Source organism: Dicentrarchus labrax, unplaced genomic scaffold, assembly GCF_905237075.1.
Source record: "Dicentrarchus labrax unplaced genomic scaffold, dlabrax2021, whole genome shotgun sequence".
Lineage (NCBI taxonomy): Eukaryota > Metazoa > Chordata > Actinopteri > Moronidae > Dicentrarchus > Dicentrarchus labrax.
Window position 1 is genome coordinate 21,070,752 of NW_026136714.1, and position 22,849 is coordinate 21,093,600.

The 22,849-nt window shown below is 38.4% G+C and overlaps 1 protein-coding gene across 2 annotated transcripts in view; it reads right to left on the bottom strand.

The window, feature by feature from the left end:
- Window positions 1–22,849, bottom strand: part of fras1 (Fraser extracellular matrix complex subunit 1) — a 229,714-nt gene that overhangs the window by 123,761 nt on the left and 83,104 nt on the right. For both annotated transcript variants that reach the window (XM_051422880.1, XM_051422879.1), the window contains exons 8-13: window positions 20,830–20,931; window positions 18,162–18,353; window positions 14,968–15,057; window positions 12,906–13,053; window positions 4,022–4,165; window positions 710–856 (exon numbers count right to left, since the gene is read on the bottom strand). In XM_051422880.1, the coding sequence (XP_051278840.1) occupies window positions 710–856; window positions 4,022–4,165; window positions 12,906–13,053; window positions 14,968–15,057; window positions 18,162–18,353; window positions 20,830–20,931 (823 nt within the window). The remainder of the gene's footprint in view (window positions 1–709; window positions 857–4,021; window positions 4,166–12,905; window positions 13,054–14,967; window positions 15,058–18,161; window positions 18,354–20,829; window positions 20,932–22,849) is intronic.

Sequence of the window (22,849 nt, forward strand, 5' to 3'; positions counted from 1 at the left end):
CCCAAGAGAGAGCTCCTCCGTCACTTCGTAAAATATTTAGTTGGAGCATCCACTCAAAGTTATGCTGAACCAATCCAACAAGTCATACAGAGTTTATCACAGACACCCAAAACACTGTGATGCAACAACCGTGGGGACCTGCACTTAAAGCTCTGGTCTCCAGAACTGTGGATGCACTTTCTGCACCACTGCCCTGAGGTTGATCTGAAACCAGCTGACTGAAAGATACTCTGGTTCTGATTTTGCAGAATGGATTATTTGTATGAAAGTTGTATCTTTTTTCTTCAAAATATGACAGTATGTATATTATTCCATAAATATGTGGGAAAAAAGAAACACATATTTAATCTATAAAAAGTGGCATCTTGTATAATCTGCAATAAATGACCATTATGACAATATTTAAACTAACTCTTCATACAAGATCAAGATATAAGATACAAGATCAACATCTGTTTATTAACCTTGCAAGTAACTGAATTGAGCATATTTAGATTTATGAGTCTCAAAATCAAAATGAACTGTGACAAATGATCTTGAACATTTACACGTTCAACTACTAGCTAGGCTTCCTCAGCACTTAAAGTTCTGCTTATCATTTCCCAATACCTTCCAATTTTGTGGTTGAATCTGAGCCAAAACACCATTTTGACCTCCACAATGGCATCCAGAGGTCACATTAAGTCACATTATATGCTGTGATACTCACGGCGACAGTGTGCGTGGTCGTGCTGGTAGGAACCAGGAGGACAGGAGGCCAGGCACTGGCCGGCATCAGCACTCAGCAGGGGCAGCTGGGAGCCACAGGACTGACAGTCCAACCTGCTGGAACAGGTGGCACAGGATGACTGGCAGGCTGTGGGGGAGGAGAGGGAGAGAGGGAAAAAGTCTGACTTTCAGTCACTTCAATATAAATTGTCTCTGCTTATCTGAGCTCTCTTCATGGTTACAGGGCTGCCTGTCATAGCTTTGCCAGCTAGCAAAGTAACCCAAGAACCTGGATGTGCAGCTCATCACAGAAATCAAAATCAAACAAAATGTAAATAATCAAATTGCTATGCAAATATTCTCATCAGTAGCAGCAAATGTCCCTCCTGGGACAACAGAAGTGTGTCTATCGTACTGTAACTGTGGTACATCATGGCAGGTCAATGCTGCTTCCAATATACGCCGATCAGCCATAACATTCTGAGCACTGACTGGTGGATTAAATAACAATGATTATCTTGTTATCATGGCACCTGTCAGTGGATGGGACATTTTGTCCTCAAGTTAATGTGTTAGAAGCAGGAAAAATAGGCAGTGTGAGGATTTGAGCGACTCTGACAAGGGCCAAATTGTGATGGCTAGATGACTGGCTCAGACCATCTCCAAAACTGCACCTCTTGTGGGGTGTTCCCGGTCTGCAGTGGTCAGTACCTATCAAAAGTGCTCCAAAGAAGGAAAAGAGGCAAACTGGAGACAGGGTCATGGGTGGCTATGCTACCTAATGATGCATGTGGGGAGCGAAGGCTGACCTGTTATGACCACCATGGGGGCCCAGGTGCTCATAATGATGGCACAAATTTACTTAATTTTTACTTTTTTGTCAGCTGCCCTTTATATGGGTATATTTTAGACTTCCTGAGTAAGTGATGATTTTTTTATGCTTGCAGAGGGAGTGGAGGAAGAAACAAAATAAAAACAGAAAATTAAATATGAAGAAGATTCTGCAGCTTATCTTCTATCTACCATCGCCAACTCTGAGTTGTGCACAAACTTTTTGCTTTTTAAAATTGGATTATATCTGGTTTGTTTGCACCTAGGTAAGTGCTGCTAGCAACAAAACACAAGAGTGCATCAAGTTTTTATTGATTTAATCATTTCACTACCCAAAAGTTACAGAGTTATCTGAAACCTACAAAATGTATGAAAACATTCTGAGACTAATGTGGTGAGAACATTGCTCTTAAACACAGAGTGGCAACGAAAGTGCAGATTAAATTTTGTTGTGATAAAGTATATTACACAGAGAAATAAGGAATGTGTTGTTTCATCCAAATATTCTGATTAAACATACCCTCATGCTGTTACAGATCTTTCACTTTGGCAGTTAGTTCTCTGTTTGGTGCAATGTAATGTACTTAAAGACATCTCCATAAACCAGTGAATATAGAACAGGAGAGAAAATGCAGTACGGAGACTTTGGATGTTCTTTAATGAGAAATCTCAAGATTACGGCATAAAAAGCAGCTAAATCCCCTAAAACCTCCCTGCCACCCACTCAAGGCAAGAGGAAGAGAGGAGAGTGAAGCCAGAGAAAATACAAATCAAGATCGTGATCAAGATGAAGATGATGACAATTGAGAGAAGGACAAAAACAGATTATAAAAAAAGAGATTGGCAGATCGACAGGCTCAAGGCAAAAGGCAAAAGAGATGTCACGAAAGATGAAGAAAAGTCTAAGGGTAAGGAAGGAGAAGGAAAAGGGGAGGGAGAGTCGATGTGAGTCGATGTGAGTTCAGGCTGGAGGCTTTATTTTCAGTCACCCACACACTTAGTTGAAAAAAATGTAGAAATTAGGCTGTGTGGGATTGAGCATGTTCTGGACTGTCAGTCCAATGCACTGATAAAGTTGCAGTAAAATGACAAATAATCTGAAACTGGTTATTCTGAGGGAAAATCCCAAAAATCGATCACAGCTGTTTATTAATCATTCAGTATATGGTTTAATGTTGATGACATCAGGTTTTACAATGTAGGTTTTAAAATATCCTTCAAACAAGATGTTGATTTTGGATGATTTCGCAAAAACCTGCATTGCTTTTTGAACATACAATGCCAATTAAGTCATGTATTTTAATTTGTTACTTCCAATACTGACAACATTTATCATTCATGAAGATATATCTATTTAAGGGATATGCAACTGAGATTTAACAATCATTTGGTATATAAATTGTTATCCAAATGTATAATGTGTAAAATCTGTTCTATAATCCTATTTTTTTATATATATTAATCATCTATTTCATATCGTTTGATCAGTGACTATTGTATTGTATTTGATATAATTTAAGTTTTAAGTATTATATGCAACTTCTGTGTTCTATTGTTCTTCTTCTATCTTAACCAGAAAACCCTTTTGAAAGAGATCTTTAATCTCAGTGAGGCACTTTCCTGCTTGAATAAAGCTATTATAACTGGCTACATCTGTACACAGTCCACACATTCAGGGCCTAAGCACCCCTCTTTATGTTTCTAAAGTATAAGTGTGGAAATGCTGTTAAAGATTCAGCCGCTAGCATTAGCAGCTAGGCTTCAAAGTTAATACCTTTATCTGTGCCTGATAGCTTTACAGCGTTGGGGCGTTTGGTGTTTACAGCTCCATGAATATCTGTGGGCAGTAAATGTCTGGCTCACCAGGAGAACAGGTCAATGGGATGGTAGGAATTCAATGCAGTAAAATGCTAGGAAGATTAAGGCTGTTGCAGGTCAATGCTCGGTCAAGGTGGCATGGCTGGTTTTTTCAGTCAGGGGCAAACGTGACAGCGGGCACAAACGCACACACAGACAAAAAGGATAAGGAGGAAAACACATGAACAGCGGTGCTGATTTACTTTGACTTTTCCAAGTATTTCCCCTAAATGTGGAGCCAAAGGTTTTGTCTGTTTTCAGCAGCTGGTGCGTAAAGGTTAGCTGCAAGGAAAAATGCAGCTTAAATTCAAAACATGGTTGAAATTTTCTGTTCCATAAAAATGCATTTCTGTCTTTCTTTACAGTCATCAGAAAGTACAGGTAATGGTCTGATAACTATAGTGTTAGAGCCAAAATTGTGGTGTGCAAACCATAAGGAGCCCTTTTTTGAGCTTTCAAAGAAAAATATAATCTAAAAGATTATAAAACATCAGGTTATATCACCGTCAAAGCGTGCACTTGCACTAATTCCAGTAGTATGTGTATTGACTTCTGAGAGTTGACCGCTATTATTTTTTCTGCCAAGCTATTTTGATATATAGATATATTTACATATCAGTCCTACCTGCACATACTCGTCCTTCAGCGTAGTAGCCAGCTGGACAGACGGATAGACAGTGTCCAAGATGGAGGAAGGCCTTTGGGTCCCTGCAGCTCTCACATTGGTCAGGTGTCCCCGAACATGACAGGCAGTCTGCATGGCACTGGACTGCAAAACACACATTTGATTTATTTAAATTACATATTTATACAATTCAATACAATAGGCCTGCATCTACAGTAAAATATGGATACTGGATGGAAAAAAGATTATATATTCATACAAACTACAAACAGAAAATATGCACACACTACCACACAAATCCTGACATTCAATTTCATGCTAATTTCATTCTATACATCTGGACAGACACTGTTGGTGGATGCAAGACCACTAGGAGACTTGAAGTCACTTGCTCTCACTCACTCAATGACACATTTTAACATTTAATTTTATGCAAATTCTACACAGATTTGGCTCTGCACTGAAACTCTGTTAGTGGAGGCAGACAGATTTAACTTTGCAAAACCACACAGACACACATACACGCACACATACTGTGTGTGCATTTAATTTTCTAACAAATTCCATCCAGTGCATTTGCTTCTACAGTCAGACTGTGTTAGTGGTGGTGGAGAAGTTTCACTATGTTAAATGCTCCCTACTGGGAGTTTTTGAGTACATCCACAGTCTTCTACTGTTGGCCAACAGCTTCGCTGATGCATTTTGTGATGCAGTGTTTGAGTGCTTTTGCTGCCCACACTGGTTCCAAGTTGATCTACCATTTTACCAACAATTTACAGGCACAAGATTGTTTCTTTACTTTGTCTACCAACAGCACTTAAAAGTCATTATTCACTGAAAAAACAACAATGCTTTTATTACCTACTAGCATCTTAATTCTTAATCTATGGTCATGTCCACCTGAGGACAGTTGCTGTTGACAGTAACCATTATTTCACTCACTGACAGCATCCACATTCTTAAGTATTTCTACAGTACAAAGCTGACATTGGTCAGTTGTTTTTCCACCAGGAAAAATAGCAGTTAATGAGCACAATACCATACAAATTTGTTATTCAGAGGTCTGGAAAAAAATGTATCCAAGTAAAACAAGAATCTGAGGTGAATTACCTGGCTTTTCAAAATCTGAAATACAAATCTTGAAAAATTAAAAAATGTCATTTTAGAAGCTCCCACAACTTGAAAACCCTGTCAGCGTCTGAGATTACAGAATCTAGGATGACAGCAATAACACTTCCACGTACTGTATCTGAAAGGCAGAACAAGTGAATGCAGGCAGCTTCTTGTCAAACAGTATGCGGGGCTGCTTGTACTTGATTGCACTGTGATTGCTCCATTCAGTATGTGAATGTATTGAGTAAATAAAGTGCTTGGCGCTTGAAAAAATGTGACTGAGGGATCTGATTAATGTGAGGACTGCTGAACAGGGCATAGAGAAGAGAAGGAACAAGAAAAATAGAATGAAAAAGAAAAAGAGAAGACTTATAGGAGAAAGACTAGAGAGACTTGGGGGGGAGCTGAAGAAATGACAGAGTTGAAGAGAACATATGAAAGATGGACGTGAGACTCCAACCTTAATGGCAAATAAGACAAAAAGCCAGAACATACTGTTCTCCATCTCTTTTTTTCTCACCCTACCACCTCTAATTATTCCCATACAGCTTCACTTTCTCTCTCCCATACATATTCTTGCCATCCGCCACTCATTCTCACTCTTTTACCTTACTTTTCATCCCACCATCCCCTTGTCTTTTCTCTGGCAGAAGACAGGAGTGAAAAACTGTGTGCAAAAATAAAAGTGTGAGACAGAGTAAGTAGAGTGAGAAAAGTGGAAGATTGAGATACTTTGCACTGTATGTTCTGGCCCAGTGATGGGGATATTAGCTAATACGAATATCAGTCAAGTGTTTATCTCTCTATTCAGCTGTGGCCAATGCTTCTGCTAGCAGTAATGTACCAATCTCTCGCATATATTCTGGAATCTGCAGTGGAAGTCTTCCTTCATGCATCCATCCTGAACTCTTCCTGCAAACAATTCAGTCCTGAATGTTAAACAGCGGAAACAAATGAGCATATTTTAATACAAAACTCCACCTGACAAGTTACAAGATCATTTCTTGTTTGCTTTGACAGCTGAGAGTGATCTAGGCTTGGATTCTTGCCTCTTGAGGATAAAGCCACATTACAGGCACAAGTTCAGCAATCACACGCTTTGATACAAGCCGTTGTTTACAGAAGGCATGCCTTGAAGCCCGCACACTGTACTTTAATTTCCTTACAAGCATAGCGAGTCAGAATCCCTGAAGCACAAAATTAAAAACTGCAGCTCTGATTAACGCCAAAGTTGTATGAAAACAACTGATCCTGAGGTGTTGATCCAGGCACGATTAACTCCACAGCTCCACCTGATTAAGACAAATGACTGATGAGGAAATTGTGAAATTGCTGATGTGTTAACATTTGGCGGGGACGTTGCTATTTTGTCACCCACTGTCATTATAAATGTTTTGTATTATTAACAAAATTTAAAAAACACCTGCCAATTTTACTGTTAGCGCAAGCTTGACCTCCAACTGAGACTGGCCACCTGCCACAGTAGATTGGAGAATTAGCCAACTTAACATTCACAGCCAACATTTACCAGCATTTGGCTGGTTATTCATGGTCATTTCACACCCTGATTCCCACTAAAAAGGCACTGCACTATTCACTAATTCACATATGCAGTCTGCTGCCAAATATTCAGTCCTGATGCTCTTTATATTATTATTATATATACCCCAACGTAAGATCAAAATGGATTTAATCCATCCAAACTTTGTTGATTAAATGACTAAACTAAAAATAGAGTGTGTTGGATCTGGTTACAGATGCATACATTTTAGGATATCTGGGCCCATATTTATCAAACATCTCACAGTCCCTCCCGAGAATCACACTGAAAGTTAAACTAAAAACAGCGTTATTCATGAAGCTTCCTACAAAGAAGAGGACTACTCCTTGGAGAGAGTGTGACGTTGCTGTTTCAAGACACTCTTAGTTGAAAAGTATTAAGTATTGTAGTTTTCTGATAGTTGTGGTTTGGAGTTTAATGGAAACATTTCAAATGCTGCAGAAAGTAGCACTACTTTCTTTAAGCGTAGGCAGCTCAGTAACTATGTTACCAAAGTTTGGCAAAAATATGATCTTGCTTAAATCTCACAATTAGACCAAAGTAGACTGTAAGTAAACACTGACAATAAATGTATATATAAATTAAAAATCAAGAAATGTAAGTATGTCTGTGTGGCATTTTCTAAGTCAGTTGTTCAAATCATTTAACAATGTAATAGATCTGTTGTTATGCCATGATTTTATGGTTATGGAAATTAATATATCGGGACATTATCTGAGGCGCTGTAAGAGTTTTATGTAGGGATGCTCGATATTGGCTTTTCTGCCGATATCCGATATTCCGATATTGTCCAACTCTCAATTTCCGATACCGATATCACCCTATACCGATATATGCAGGCTTTTTACACCAAAACTGTTAGGTAACAACATAACATATCTCCTATTGTGGAATTAACACATTATGCCTAATTTCATTGTGATGCCCCACTGGTAGGGTGGTAATTTCCTTCACATCAAAAAGGAGGACACTTTGTATACATGGGGACACGCAAGCAGATATTTGTTTGGTATGATCCGGTTTAAATTTTAATGTTTTTCCACCAGATTGCATAAAGGTGCATACACATACCACATAGCTAATAATAAATATACAAGATACAGTTGATGACAACGTGCCCTTCCAATTCAGATTACATAGGTCTAATAAACATCACACAGAAACTGTTCTTAATGTTTTATCTGGATAGATAAAGGGTAAAAAAATGCAGCACATTCTGTTTCAGATGTATAGGCTTTGCCTAGGCTTTGCCTTTACATCTGAGTATGAGCATTTTCAGAATTTCAGTCCAACAACCGATGTTAGCTCATGTTATGTTCTCTGTCACTGACAGCTTGATTGACAGCCTGGTGGTAACCTAGCAACTGTGGTGAGCACACATGGCTCATTTGAATATTAAAATTAGCCATGTGTTGATAGGTCAGGACAGGAAAATGTAACCAATGAAATTACTTATTTTGACACACATTTTTAGCCAATAAGTATTAAACGAATGAGGTAATGTGTCAAAAGGCAACCTTTCTTGTTATTTTCCCAAAAGGAGGACAAATGAGTGTCAGGGCATTTAAAAGCCGGAGGAATGGCCACCCTACCCACTGGATGCATACATAAATGCAACATGGCTTTCCAAATGTAAACACTGTCTGTGCAAAATAAGAGAACAACTTCAACTTTCATTGTATTAATACTGAAAAGAGCGCTGACGCTAATCGCTAGCTAAGTGTTAGTTTTGGTTAATGTGTTTAATTGTATTATGCACCTGAAGGAGTGCTAATGTAAATTCTAAGCCATTTGTTAGTTTGGTTAAGGAACAGCTCAGAGCAGGGTAAAATATTGAAGGTGCTTTGCACTTATTTTGTGTTAATATTAAAATCATTAAGCTTTAAATTGTTTGCTTGTTAGCCACGGTTAGCAACCAACCAGTCTAGCGTGTAGTTGTTGTTGTTATACGTCATCTAGCGCGCGTCGGTAAACGTCCCATGCTGCGTTCATGCAGGCTCGGAAATGCTGAAGCCTTCAGAACAAACATCGGTTATAAAAACCCGATACCGATAATTCCCGATATCACATTTTTTTGTGAATAATATCAGCCCTCCGATATTATCGGACATCCCTAGTTTTATGTATTATTGCTGCATTTTCCCTGTTGCAAAAAAGGGTTAGGATGTCAGACACCACTGGAACCATCTGAATGCAGCGCTACTCCTGGTTATGGTCCTCAGGTGTGGACTGTCCAATGAGAGGAGAGGCTGCTGACATCTGGACCTATAGAGAGCTGTGATTAATAGGCTTAAAGGAAGCTTTACAGTTTGAGTTGGAGAAGAAAGAGGGAAAGAGAGAAGATGTTTTTTTCCCCCTTTTTTTGTTTTTAGCCACAAACTAAGTACACACAGTTGGGAAATCACATTCAAAGACTAATGTTGGGTTAACAAGTGAAAACACGTCTTTGTTTCACGTATCCCAATGGAAAGTGCACAAAGTGCATTATGGTGCATTGTGGGGGTATTAAAACCATTACTAAACCCACCTACATTAATACACACAAGCTGCAAGGTGATGACAGCTGCATGTGTGGTACATGTGAGTGCAAATATAGAAATCACACATTTATATAATTCACTCAGGCACACACCATAACACACATGACCCACTCAGACCATGTATTCTCACCCAATACATTTATTATGGAAACACAACGTCAACCCCTGTGTAATACACACTTATTAGCACTATCACAGATACAGTATGTACAGGGTGCACAGAGAGACAGTGTAAATGTCATCTTCTATTCCCAGCTCTGACGTTTTTCTCTCCAACCCTATAATTTCTATAAACAAATGTGTGTGTGTGTGTGTGTGTGTGTGTGTGTGTGTGTGTGTGTGTGTGTGTTAACATAGAGAGACAACCAGAGAGGGGAGATGGCTGATAAAGGTAGAAAGAGGCCAATTGGGAGATAAAGACAAAGTAAAAACAAAGAGAGAAATGTCTTACTTCTGCAAGGAGTTCAGGAGAGGATTCTTAAATATGTAAGCCATCGAAAAGATGGAAAAATAAGCATCAATAAGCATTCCAGGTGTTTTAGCTTGCAGTTCTCAGAAATAAATCTGCAGACTGAGTGAAGGGCTTTCCATTTCATTCTTAATCTTAACTCAGTACTATTCATTAGGCCCTGATCAGCTAACACTGCTTTAAATTAAAATTAAAGATTAAAAAAAGATGAAGGAAGGTAGTTTAGTCCAGTGGCTCTGCCCCGTCTAAAGGGTCACGAGATAAATCTAAGAGTTGATTAACAGGGGTGAAAAGGAGAAAAAACTAAATGCTATGACATCTAATCTTTGTTATTTCTTCAAATAGTGGATTGTTTTACCTCTTTGAGCCTTGGACAGTTAGGAAAAAAACATGGGAAGTTTAGAGGGGAAATGGTCTCTGTGGTGGAACTGTTAACAACTTACAGACATCTGAAACGTGACAATGACATGACAAAGAAGACATGGCTTTTTGGTCGATGAACTACTGGTTTAATCTTTAACAATGTGTTGTATTTTATAAGATTACATTATGTTTTATGTTATGTTTTAAACCTGAAAAATAACTAGTAACTATAGCTGTTGCCTGCAGTAGAGTAAAAAGTGCAATACTTCCCTCTGATATGTAGAAAAGTAGAAGTATAAAGTAGCATGAAATTAAATATTCAAGTAAAGTACAAGTACCTCACACAGCTAGCTAGACGGTTAGCTTTAACCTTCCCACTGTTGAAAATTAAAGGATAAACAGCCATCTGTATAGCAAATGCTAAAATATTGAAAAAATTACCATGAGCTGTGACACAACAAAAGACACAGCATGCATTTTCATATCAACTCTATGCAGATGGCCGTCCTACGCACAAATTCACATTTCTATGAAAAATTCAAATTTGAACATCACAATAAATCTAGCTTTGGAACTCAACCCTGCCATAAAACTGCCATCGCCATTACAAAATACCTGCATGTAAACTTAATTCGTAGGAGACTAAGGCACTAAATGAGTTGGAAATTAAGTGAATGGATCAGCAAAGCCAGTGTTTAAGCTGGTGGATATAAATAATAACCAGTGTGGTGTTTTGTTAATCTTGTTGAATTAAACATTACTGTGGAACTCATTTGAACACACTAGGCCATCAAGATGCAAAAAACAACTGGCTACTTCAGGATATTACATTTTACAGGTTTCCCCTGTTGTTTACTTGGACTAATTAGATTGCGTATTTGCCAGAGAATATACAGTGTTTTTAGTTTTAATATGTTGCTGCGGAGAAATGCTCTAAAAGTTAAAAACCTAAGAGAGCAAGAAGACTGTTGTTGGGCACGAACACACACACAAGCTAAATGTGAACAAAATAACTTCATCCAGTCCAACCTCATAAAACTGTTGTTGTTTCAAACAGTCCATTTGTATGGTGCAATGAAAAAATGTCTCCCTTGTCCAACTGTAATTATTCACTCATGCAGCCAAACTTAATTATAAGTCTTCATAAATCTTAACAATGTTGTCCCGCTGTTTGCCTGCTGGGGTATTTATCTAAATGAGAAAATAAGATAAGTTTGTTAAGTTATAATTGCTGACAGTCTTTATAAGCATTTTCAGTCAGTAAGACAGATGGATCCACTTTTTTTAAGGACGGAGGTGAAACAGAACTCCTGTGATGTGACTGTGTGGTTTACAGAAGGGAATTAGCTTAAAGCCATAATTTAATGTATTTGAGAGAAGTTTCCTTTCTTAATTGGTAGTATTTCCTGTTGAAACAGGTTGAAGGGAAATCCCCATTTGGAACTTTTACTTGCACCTACAGCAACCAAGGTCATCATTACAGTTACACCGTATCATAGTAAAAGCCTTTTCTGCAGTCATTAATTGTTAAATGGCTGTATTTTCTGCCAAGGAAAACTGGCCAACAAAGTAGAAGTCATTTTTCATTTTGTGTACCTTTAAGGCCCCAGGGAGGTGAGGAGCAACGCTATTTTCAAAAAGTTTTCACCTGTTTTAAACTATTGTACCATTCTGCTATTTTCAGACTGCATAGCAAAGATATCAGCTTCAAATGGTGTCTTCTTTGTGTGAAAAATACAAAGAACATCATCAATGACTGCTTTTTAAACAGTCTGAATTTGATGTTGATATTATTGTGTAGAATTGAACGTAAATATGAAGATGGATATTACAGACACATGTTTAATTAACAGTACATATAATATATATAAATAAAGATTTAAATGAAAGTGATAGACTGAGGATAGCTTGTATTGACTGTGTGATCCAGTCTTTCCTCAGGCGATGGCATGCTGAAACATAGAGAGCAGCTTGGCCAGTTGATTTTTGTTGATTAGAGTTTTAAAGGGAAACAACTTAAAAAAACACAGCGTTTGTGAAGCATATTTTACGCCCTTTGCATGTTTGTTGGCGTACTTCTCTTATTTAATGGAAAGACAATATTGTATTGAATGTTATTTCCATCAAAACAGCAGAGTCCGATAGCAAAATCAAAGAGAAAGGACCTCATTTTTGAATTGCAGTTTTGTACCAACAACCAACAATCATACATGGAAAAACAATCAAAGAAAAGGCAGAGATACCAATTTCTACAGCCAGAGCAGTGGAAAATACAATACAGCTACAAAAAACGATGTGATTTGGGCACAAGAATAGACACAGTATGACAATCACACACTTCTTGGCTAGTTTTACTAGTTAGTTGAATCTTTATGCCTGTAAACACTTATTTGACTGAGTAGGGCATTTTCAGGAGAAAGTAGAAAGGCATTGCTGGAAGAGTGGAAAATGGTAATGTGCTTACAATTAAAAGGTAACTTTACCCCAAATAACCTTCGAATATAACAGATTTAACAGATCGTGAGAGTGTCTGTCAGCTGAATCTCAAAGGTGATTCATAAGACCTTCAGCCTCAGAATGTTTCACTAGGCGTTTTATATATAAAACAAAAATGAGTAGACAAATAAAAACAGGTCTATGTAAAATGAAACAGGGACCTTAACCTGCCAAATTCACATACAGACAGCAGCACAGTGAATACTTTGTGAATACAGAAGTACACAGCCAGACACAACACACACTTCTGACACACACACACACACACACACACACACACACACACACACACACACACACACACACACACAGTTGCAACCAGCATCCTTTGCAGCAACATACCTTGATGACACTCTGGGCAGCATTTGCCCTCCCGGATGATGGCCAGGGTGCCCAATGGGCAGGTGGGACAGGAACGCAGATAACAAGTCACCTGGGTCTCACGGCATTCACACTCCTGGCAATCGCTATCAGTCCATTGAGTCAGATCCTGAAAAAAGAGAGGGAAGGTAGAGAGACAGAGAATGAAAAGTAGAGGAGAGAGTAAAAAAAGTTTATCAGACCTAGACCTGGTGAATGCAGAGTTCTTATTATGCGCAAAGTGCGATTGTGGCAAATACATTTACAGGGGATGGACAGAATGTTGAAAACACCAAACAACAGAGGTTTTTAACTTTGAGGAAGCTGAATTGCGATTAAAAAGGAAGTCCCACAGACCAGGCACTATAAGCTGTATACTAATAAGCAGTATCTGTCAGTTATAAAAGAAGCCTGACAGTCACGATTTTTATATACACTTTCAAAGCGGAATAAGTGAACTGACAGAGGCCCACCGAGGAAAGAGTCAGTCAAACAGTAGGAATGTCACAAACTGATTTAGCTTCAAAAAGTGAAATGGTTTTATAAATCATGAAGCCTTTTTCCAAACAATCTGATGGCAGGTCAAAGCTCACAGACAAGGACAGACTCAAAACTGAATCAAAACTTTTCTGACTAACAGAAACTAAAAAGCGTCACAAGCTTTTTATAGCAGAACTCCCATTCACAAACCACTTGTATTCAAGGATCTATCAAAGGAGCACAAAACCTGTGGACCTGAGCGATAGAGGAAATAAATCTGCAGCCTTCAGTGTCTGTATCTCATGCATTGGTGAGGATCATAAGGGAAATTTCACAGGATCAAACACAGTTTATACACCATCATAGCATTATGTCTAACTTTTTTCAAAGCTCAGGTGAAACAAAAGTAATTTGTACAAATTAGTGCCTTAGGACACAATATGTAAGTATGTATGTTCACCATAAACTTTCATGATTCATCCAAGCTGGATCACACTGATCCTGTACTGTAGCCTAAGGACAGTGACTTTCACTGAGTCCATCTCATTTGTTTGAGTTACAATGTTCCCGTCTTCCCTATAGTGCTGTCATACTACAATATGTAATCATTAATGAAGTTTGTATTTAGTTTGAATTTAAAGGAATACTTCAACATTTTGCAAAACAGGCTTATTAGCTTTCTTTCCAAAATTGAGATGAGAAGATCAATATTAATCTCATGTCAGTGTTGGCCTAGCTTAGCAAGAAGCAGGGTAAAACAGCTGGCCTGGTTCTGTTCAATAATACACCTACAAACACCTCTAAAATTCAATAATTGTCCATTTTTATACTATTTCTTTAATGTGTACACAGACAGAAATTTAAAAAACACAAGTTTGCAGTTTTAGGGGAGTTACTATTTCTTGACAAACAGCTTAGATCTAGTCACAGACCTGCTGCTTTAACCTTTCAGACAAGCCTTTCAGAAACACTGGAATGGAAAAATGCATGTATTGATGTGTGTAGGTGTGTAATAAGTATGCAGTATCTATCTTTGTTTACTACTGGTAAGATGAATTCCTCAGGGAGACAAAGGAAAATCGATTTGAAAAGGATAATAGCACTCTCTACACTCGCTTCGAGCCTTGGCCTTGGTTGACCATCCTCCAGCATTTCATGAGCAATCCCCCAGGCTGAAAATGCAAAAACTTAAAGCCTTGCTTTCTGGGCTTCCAGGACTAACCTATGAATAATGAAGTTGATGCCAGAATAATAGGGAAGAGATATGGGCTAAACAGCCTAAAGTAATCTGATAGCTCTGCCCTAAAACACATATTTACTCTGTCTCAGTGTAACCTTAAATCTCATCCAGCTTAATATTGATGTATTTAGTTGCTTATGTAGCAGCCTCCTCTGCAGTAAGATTTAATGCCACTTATTTCCTTTTTTTCTTAAGAACAGAGGGTTTACAGAAGCCCTGAGGTGCCTTTGTCTCACCCACACATTTTGGATTTCTTGATTTTGCAATTTTCTTGTTTATTTGCACACACACTCAAAGCAAAATCTAGATGTATGACAGAAGTACCTTGTAGGATTTCCCCTTGTACATACAGGAAGGTTTCACAGAGGAACACTCCGGGCAGCACTTCCCCGGCAGGTGAATGAGCTCCGATCCCTACAAAATAGAAAAAGACAAAATCATAATGAGACATAAAATACAGTATAAGAGGAGAAGTACACCAGTATTTACTCAAAATGTTGTAGTTTTTAGAATCAGGAACTGAGGAAAATTTTTTTGTTCATATTACGCACAATAAAACAGCAAAAGCAGTGATTCTGTAACATCTAATTTATGCTGCTTTATTTTAGTCAGTCCAACTATATTTAGTTCAGTTTAAGTTCATTTTAACAGAGAAGCTTTGCTGAAAACATTATTACTGATTATTCATTTCATACTCTTAAGTAGTATTTGGCATGATAAATAAAACACTGTAATCACACTGGACAAACAATTGGGAAGAACTCTTCAGTATTAATGGGGGAGGGATGATTTTTAGTAGACTAAAGTAGTAGACTTTTCTTTTTTCAGCCAAGAAATAACATAAAACAATTAAAAACCACATTTCGAGGATTAAATTAGAAGAGGACAGAGAGAGCACTCAATATTTATGATAAAAAAATAAAATACTGTTGTAGCTATTAAAAACATAAAACAAAAGTGTGTAGGATAGAGTAGGGGAACCTTCTGTAACTTAAGGCAAACTTTGAATGCTAAACATTTCAGAGGAATAGCTTCCCAAATAAATGAGAAAAAAACATACTGCAACATGATAGAAAAAAAGGAGAAAAAATGGGCTGTGACAGGATTTCCCCACATTCAACACACTGTGATCTCGGCCGACTGGTTGAGACGGCTGGGATAGGGGATATGTTGTATGTTGTAAATATTGCAGGCATGTGAATTGATTGATTTCTAAATGTCAACCAATTAATCTTAAAAAATGTTCACAAGCCTAAATAATCCAACATTGTAATCATTTAATAAGAATTAAAACATGAAAATCATCTAAATTGGAGTTATAACCTTTGCACATAACAATGGCAATATGCCACTGATCAATTTTATGACATTAAGAACTCCTTACAGTACCATTACAGTACATATTCAGCCCAGGTGGCACCATAAGGAATCATTACCCCCTTATTATAACTGTACCCCAGTGTCTTTCTCCATTGACCCACACATGTCATTAAACTCATAACCCCCCTTTTGTGTTCTGCACACTGCCACACACACAGGGTGAAAACTGCATGACTCTGATCTTCTTGGCAGAGTGACCTTGCTCAATTCAGAGCTGGACAAATGCCAATTATGCTACTTACAGCTAATGGCACTTACCAGCTGTAATTATCACCATACTGTATGATTAATGAGGGCTTATTTGGCCGTGGCAGGGGATATTAAAGTAATATTATTAAATCTACTTGATGTAAGAAAACTGGAAGAGGTGTTGAGCCAATGCGGCGCCAAGCCCAAAGTGGATCATTTAAGGATATAAAAGTAACTATGGCAACACCAGCTAATAACCTTAAGGAATCCTTTGTTTGTTTTGTCTCGAAAAAATCCCACGTCCAACATCGTAAATTCATAACTGGGCTAGGTCTGATAAGCATGTCTTCACATGAAGGCTACCACTGATTGTTCTGCTCATTTGACGCTGGGGTAGTACTAATGAATTAAAAGATGTGATGCATTCAGGTAGAGTCTAGTAAGTGTGACGTCTGCAAAGTCTAGCTGAGGTTTCCTTAACCCCCTGCTTTATATAGCCTTGTTTCTCTTTTTGCTGTTGCGTCCTGCTTCCACACATACCATTACGGTTTCATCATGTCTTTCAATTTACTTCATCTAAACTGAAGGAATTATCTGTGATGGAAGCGGCCAACCTTGTAATCTCAAATGATTATCCTTGCTCCCACTCCACCCAATCTGAATTTACTCCAAAATACCAATAAAGATAGTAACAGCAGTCCTTGTGAACGGGTCAATTTCACAGCAGCAAATTATACCGACTGTAGGAAACTGTGAATAAAGTAACTGTAACATATGCCATTAACTTTTTAGAGGCCCATTTAAAGGCCAGGAAATTGGATTTTGTGGGTGCTGACATGTTGCATTTTGGGGGCAAAACAAATAGGGTAGAAAAGGTTAGAGCAGGCGGACCCTGCAGAAAAGCTCATATGATTGCGAGGGAAGAACCCTGGCTCCATAGATGATCCCACACTCATTTTTAAGACTTAGTGGATCATTAGAAGAGACTTAATGAAGAAGCAAGAAAGAGCATTGTTAGATTATATGATATGTATATTTTTCTGTTAATATTTGGCCAGCTAATCTTTATATTAGGCTTTATAATAATAATATTTATATAATTTCCCTCTTCATTTTTTCACTAGGCATCAGTCTAAGCACGGGGCTGTGTTAATGGGAATATGTTGTGACAGTAAGTCTAGTTTGAGCAATATATTGCTTTGAAAGCTTATCAGACACCATAACTGTGTCAATGCAATGTGTCACAGCAATTTATAATAAAACAAAATTATACACCTCTGGCAAGCTGTCACGCCAGAAATTATTTTACTCTCTGCCTTTGTAATTGCAAGGTAAACAGTAGACCTATGCCATTCTTGTCACAACGTACTATGTTCTACCAGGAATATCTGATGGGTCGACAGTGTGTTAGCAGGTGACTGTGATAAAAGTTTAAATGGAATGGTAAATTGCCTGCATTTATGTAGCGCCTTTCTACTCTTCCGACCACTCAAAGCGTTGCGCTGCATGCCACATTCACACACATTCATACGCTGCTGGCTAAGGCTCATCAGAACAGAAACTAATTCATTCACACACTGATGCACAGCTTTGGGAGCAATTTGAGGTGCAATATTTTGCTCAAGGACAGGAAGTGCAGCAGGAGGAGCCAGGGAACAAACCGCCAACCGAGGAGCCAGGGATCGGACCACCAACCTTCTAATTAGTGGACAAACCACTCGACCTCCTGAGCCACAGCCACCACAAGCCAGATTTTAGCTCCCTGGCTCAGCTAAACAAAGTTTAATCAGACCAACCAACCAAACCTTTTCCACTCTTTAAGGATAGTTTATGGCCCCAGGAAATGTTTGTGACAAAACAAAAACGGACAACTACAGTTACCAAAGATTAGGCAAGATTTTCTCCTTGGTTTATAATTAAGACTTTACTTTTTTTTTTTTCAGACTCACCTGCGGGCACTCAACACGACCGCACTCTGCCCTCTGGCACAGGACCTGACCCCGGTTGCAGGCACAGAACTCACATCCCGTGCCGTTCCACATGTCACCATGGTAACGCACTGCACCCTCGTACAGGCAGCTTCCCTTGGCAGCGGCACATTCATCACAGCACTGACCAGCCCGCTTCACTTTGGTCTGACCCTGCAAGGAAAACAGCGCAGTGAGTTTGGGTTTAGGTTTGTTCGGTTTTCATGTACAATACAGATGATGGGGATGACTGAATGCAAACTGAGCTGTGAGACAAGACAAAGAAAATCCAAGGAGCTTATAACAATGCTGGTTTTAAGTGTGTGTGTGTTTCAGCAGAGAGCTAAGAGGATGAAGGAGAGTGTGTGTGTGTGTGTGTGTGTGTGTGTGTGTGTGTGTGTGTGTGTGTGTGTGTGTGTTTGTGTGTTACATTATCAAGGGAAAACACACTAAGCAGTTTTGACCAGACATTTCTTATAACTTTATTTGAAAGTGCTGAGAGGTGTAGGTTTTACTGACACTGCAGATGTAAGAGGAATTTCAGATCCTCCGTATCACATGAGGGCAGTTCATATTATTTAAGAAAACTTTTTTCCTCTATATTTGAGGCAACGTGTTCAGGGCCTATCCAGATAATGTCACCATTCATTAACAGAACAGTAAGGTAGTTATTAGCTCCGCTGTTGTCTTCTTAAATCTGCTTATTTTAGAGTGGTGGTTATGAGTCCACTGGGATCCTCTCTTTGCAATGCTGGATTCAGTTTCTTTCTGCTATCATCAGTGGAGGGAATGGGTTGTTAAAACATACTCAGCTGGGCTGACGGCTGAGAATATTTTTACTTTTTTTTTTTCACTAGAGCTTTAAAAAATATGGAAACTGACGGAGCAAAGTGCTTCAAAAAGGTTTTTACTGGCTGTACAGTTATAGCAGAAAGCCTGATAAGCTCTTCCCCCTTCCTTTTTATAGGTTTAATTAATAATAATTATAATAAGCAAATAAGGTCTGAACGCAATGCTATTGATTAGTTAATGTTAGATACAATGTGACATGGATGCTTTTGATAATACAAAACTAAAATTTTGGATTAAAAGCATTTTCAGCTCGATGTCCTCTGTTTAAGGAATTTCACATTCTCCCCTCTGATTATACAAACTGTGGATTTCTGAATAATTAGGTGCACCCCATACAGATCTGTCTTTACTTAACACACTTTAAATATACCATAACTTGCAACTGGCATGGACTCTTTATTATTGTAGTCTGTATTGTATCACTTTAATGACGTCTGTGTTATCATACTCCTATTCTTTGGTGTACAATAGATTTTAAAGTGCTGCTGGTGTTTATAAATTAGAGGCTTATTTTTTTTTATATGTTCATACTTTAACTAGATTCCTGCTTTAAGTCCTTTCTCAAATATTTTGGTCTATTTTGTTTTATATTATCTATGGCTGTCCCCTAATAGTCGAGTAAACTGTTCATAGACGAAAAGAGTCTTAGGTGACGCACTTTTAATTAGCTGGATATTAGCAGAAAAGCAAAAACAGCATCAAACGGGAGCTGCGCCTTTTCACCGAGACCAAAAATTACCTTTTCTGTTGTAACTGTATGAGCAACTAGCTTGCGGTTCTGTCAGCTGAAAGCTCCCAGTACTAGGGGAGTTTTGTTTACACCACTAGCAAAGGAGTTTAGAACCCCCGCAGAGCAGGGCCTGAATGAGCAGCACAGAGTAAGGTGAGGGGTCAACAGAGTCCAGGCTCAGCAGCCTCCCAGTGACCACGGTCGGGACCTAACACAGCCTCCGACACCATCAGAAGCAAGGTGATTAACAGCTTCTCTGACCAGGGGTAGATACAGTGGGTTCAGGCAGGGCCAGGATCATTGGGAGAGTAAGAGGAGTGAGTTCATTTATACATCATCCATCGTATCGATAAGTCCGCAAGTATTTGTTTTTGTGAAAGTGAAAGAGTAGAGTTATTTATATTTATATAAAAGTTATTTATTAAGACTGAACTAGATACATGAACTAAATGTTCACTCTCCTTGTTGGTGGTTCTAAAACGTTCAGGTTCAACAGGCTGCTGTTAAAATATAAATATTTAAATAATTAAATTAGGACAAGGAAAACCTTTATCTTATCTTTATTATCTTTTATTTTACATGTCACTGTTACTGGTAGTATATTTGTCTGTGCATGGCCCTTTATTGTTGTATTGTGTGTCTGGATTGTGTTTTATGGTTTCTTCTGTCTTCACTAACAAGAGTTCCAGCACAGATTGGAAGCTTCAAGCCAAAATTTGCATGCATTTAACAATTAAATGTCACTCGGTATGTGTGTGTGTGTGTGTGTGTGTGTGTGTGTGTGTGTGTGTGTGTGTGTGGGAGAGAGCAGAAGGCATATCTGTGTGGTCTTGCATGGTTAAACATCTCTGCATCCATTAGAGTTTCAACACAGTGCAAATGTATGAGGTGAATTCTGAATAAAACTGAATGTCAATGAGTGTGTGTGTGTGTGTGTGTGTGTGTGTGTGTGTGTGTGTGTGTGTGTGTGTGTGTGTGTGTGTGTGTGTGTGTGTGTGTGTGTGTGTGTGTGTGTGTGTGTGTGTGTGTGTGTGTGCTTGTGTGTGTGTGTTTGTGTGCAAGACCCACCTTGTCACAGACTATTGGTCGACAGGTGTGTGTGTGGCATTTAGACTGGCCCTGGTCACACACACATGTGGTGCAGGCGTTCTTCTGCCACTGCTCGCCATGCTGCACACAGATACACACAGATACACACACTTAGACATCTCCAATCTACACACACCCTCTTACACACAGTGAATCAGGCTATTTGTAGAAAACTCAAAGCGCATTTGAATCCAATAAGTGTCCTCTTTTCTGTGTGGAGAAAGGATGTGTAGGCATTGTGAATGGCATACAAACACACACAGGCACACACATTTAGCTGTCAGGAGCAAATACCAACATTCAGTTGTCAACATAAAACTTGTCAAACAACAAAGTGTGAAGACCTGAAGAAAACATGAGCAGCAGTGAATGTACAGCCTGCACACACATCTGCACAGAAGTATACACACTGAGCCCCAGTACTGAGCTGTTAGTGTGAAACACAACATTAGTCAGTGAATTGATTAGCCATTTGGAAAGACAGTTAATATATTACACTTCTGATAATCAATTGTTAAAGTAATTTATCAAATAAAGGGACTAACTGTTTAAAGCCTACGACATCTAAAATGTGAGCAATGGGCATTTGTATATTTTTGTGTATTTTTTTTTTTACTTCTTACAAATATCCATTTGTTTGAATATAGTCATTGAAATACTGTTGAAATAACAGTCTAGACATCTAAACAACTTCTCATGTTTCAAACAACTTTAGCCCAGTTTTTAGATGTCTAAAAATCTTTTGGTCTACAAAATCAAATCGAAACTAACTGAGTGCTAGGATTTAAAGTTAGCCATGGACAGTGTATCGTCCCTGACAGAGAAGATATTCATCTGTGCACTCTCCCGTCAGAGCACTAACTTGAAGTGAAGTTGTCCCACAGCAGATCCATGCCTGTTGTGTTTCAGGTCTTAAATATATAATCTGTCTCAATTTGGGGTCAACCTCCTGTAGTTGTCAGATTCAATTCTAACATCCTTCCTCCTTAGGCCCACACTGCTCGATTAAATATTGACTGAAGCTTGGAGAATGCAAATTATTCCATTATTTCACAAGAAAGAAGACATTTTTCACCAACATAACATTTATTACAGCCATTCATCAAAAAGATCAAAACCCTGTAAAACACTTTGTAGCGGTCTTCAAACATCAATAACTTGAACTCAAAGGTGCTTCAGTATATATGTGAAGAGAGATTTATATTGAAATGTAGCACATATCTCTTTGTACTATTGGGTTTGACTAAACAGCTCTGAACATGTTTAATATGAATGTGATCTTAATCTTTGAAGACAATACACACACACACACACACACACACACACCTGTAAATGAAAGTATTCACACACATATTCACAGGGTATTTGCAAACACAAACAACAAAAACATGAACCTTTATATAGCAATATAAAGAGAATCATAGATCACAGATTTTTGACACATTTACAAATGCAGGCCAATAGTTACACCTCATTTAAAACCATTTCATGTTGTTTATAGTGTGCTATAGAGGGCTCAAACATCTCTCTCTCTCTCTCTCTCTCTCTCTCTCTCTCTCACTCACTCACACACACACACACACACACACACACACACACACACACACTAAAGTAAACCCAAGTGATTGTTTTCATTTTTGTCTTTTCAAACTACAATGCTCCATTAACAATTCAAAGTCTGGAAGATGCAAATTAGTTCATTATTTCCCAAGAAAGAAGACAATTATCACAGATAATATAGCCAAGTGTTTGACTAATGTGGGATTTTGCATTATAACATTACTGCACAGACTCTGGTGATAGATAATACTTTGACTGTTCTGAAGCTAAACACAAATTCAATTCTTGTTTTCAAGAATTCATTTTCTGGAGCACTAAAACTGACACTACGTGGTGTCCAGGGATGTTTTCTTGGTTAAATGTTTCTCCCTAAGTAAGCTGACAATGGTCATTGAAAGTTGAGTTATTAAGTGGGATGATAAATATCCAGCCAACCCCA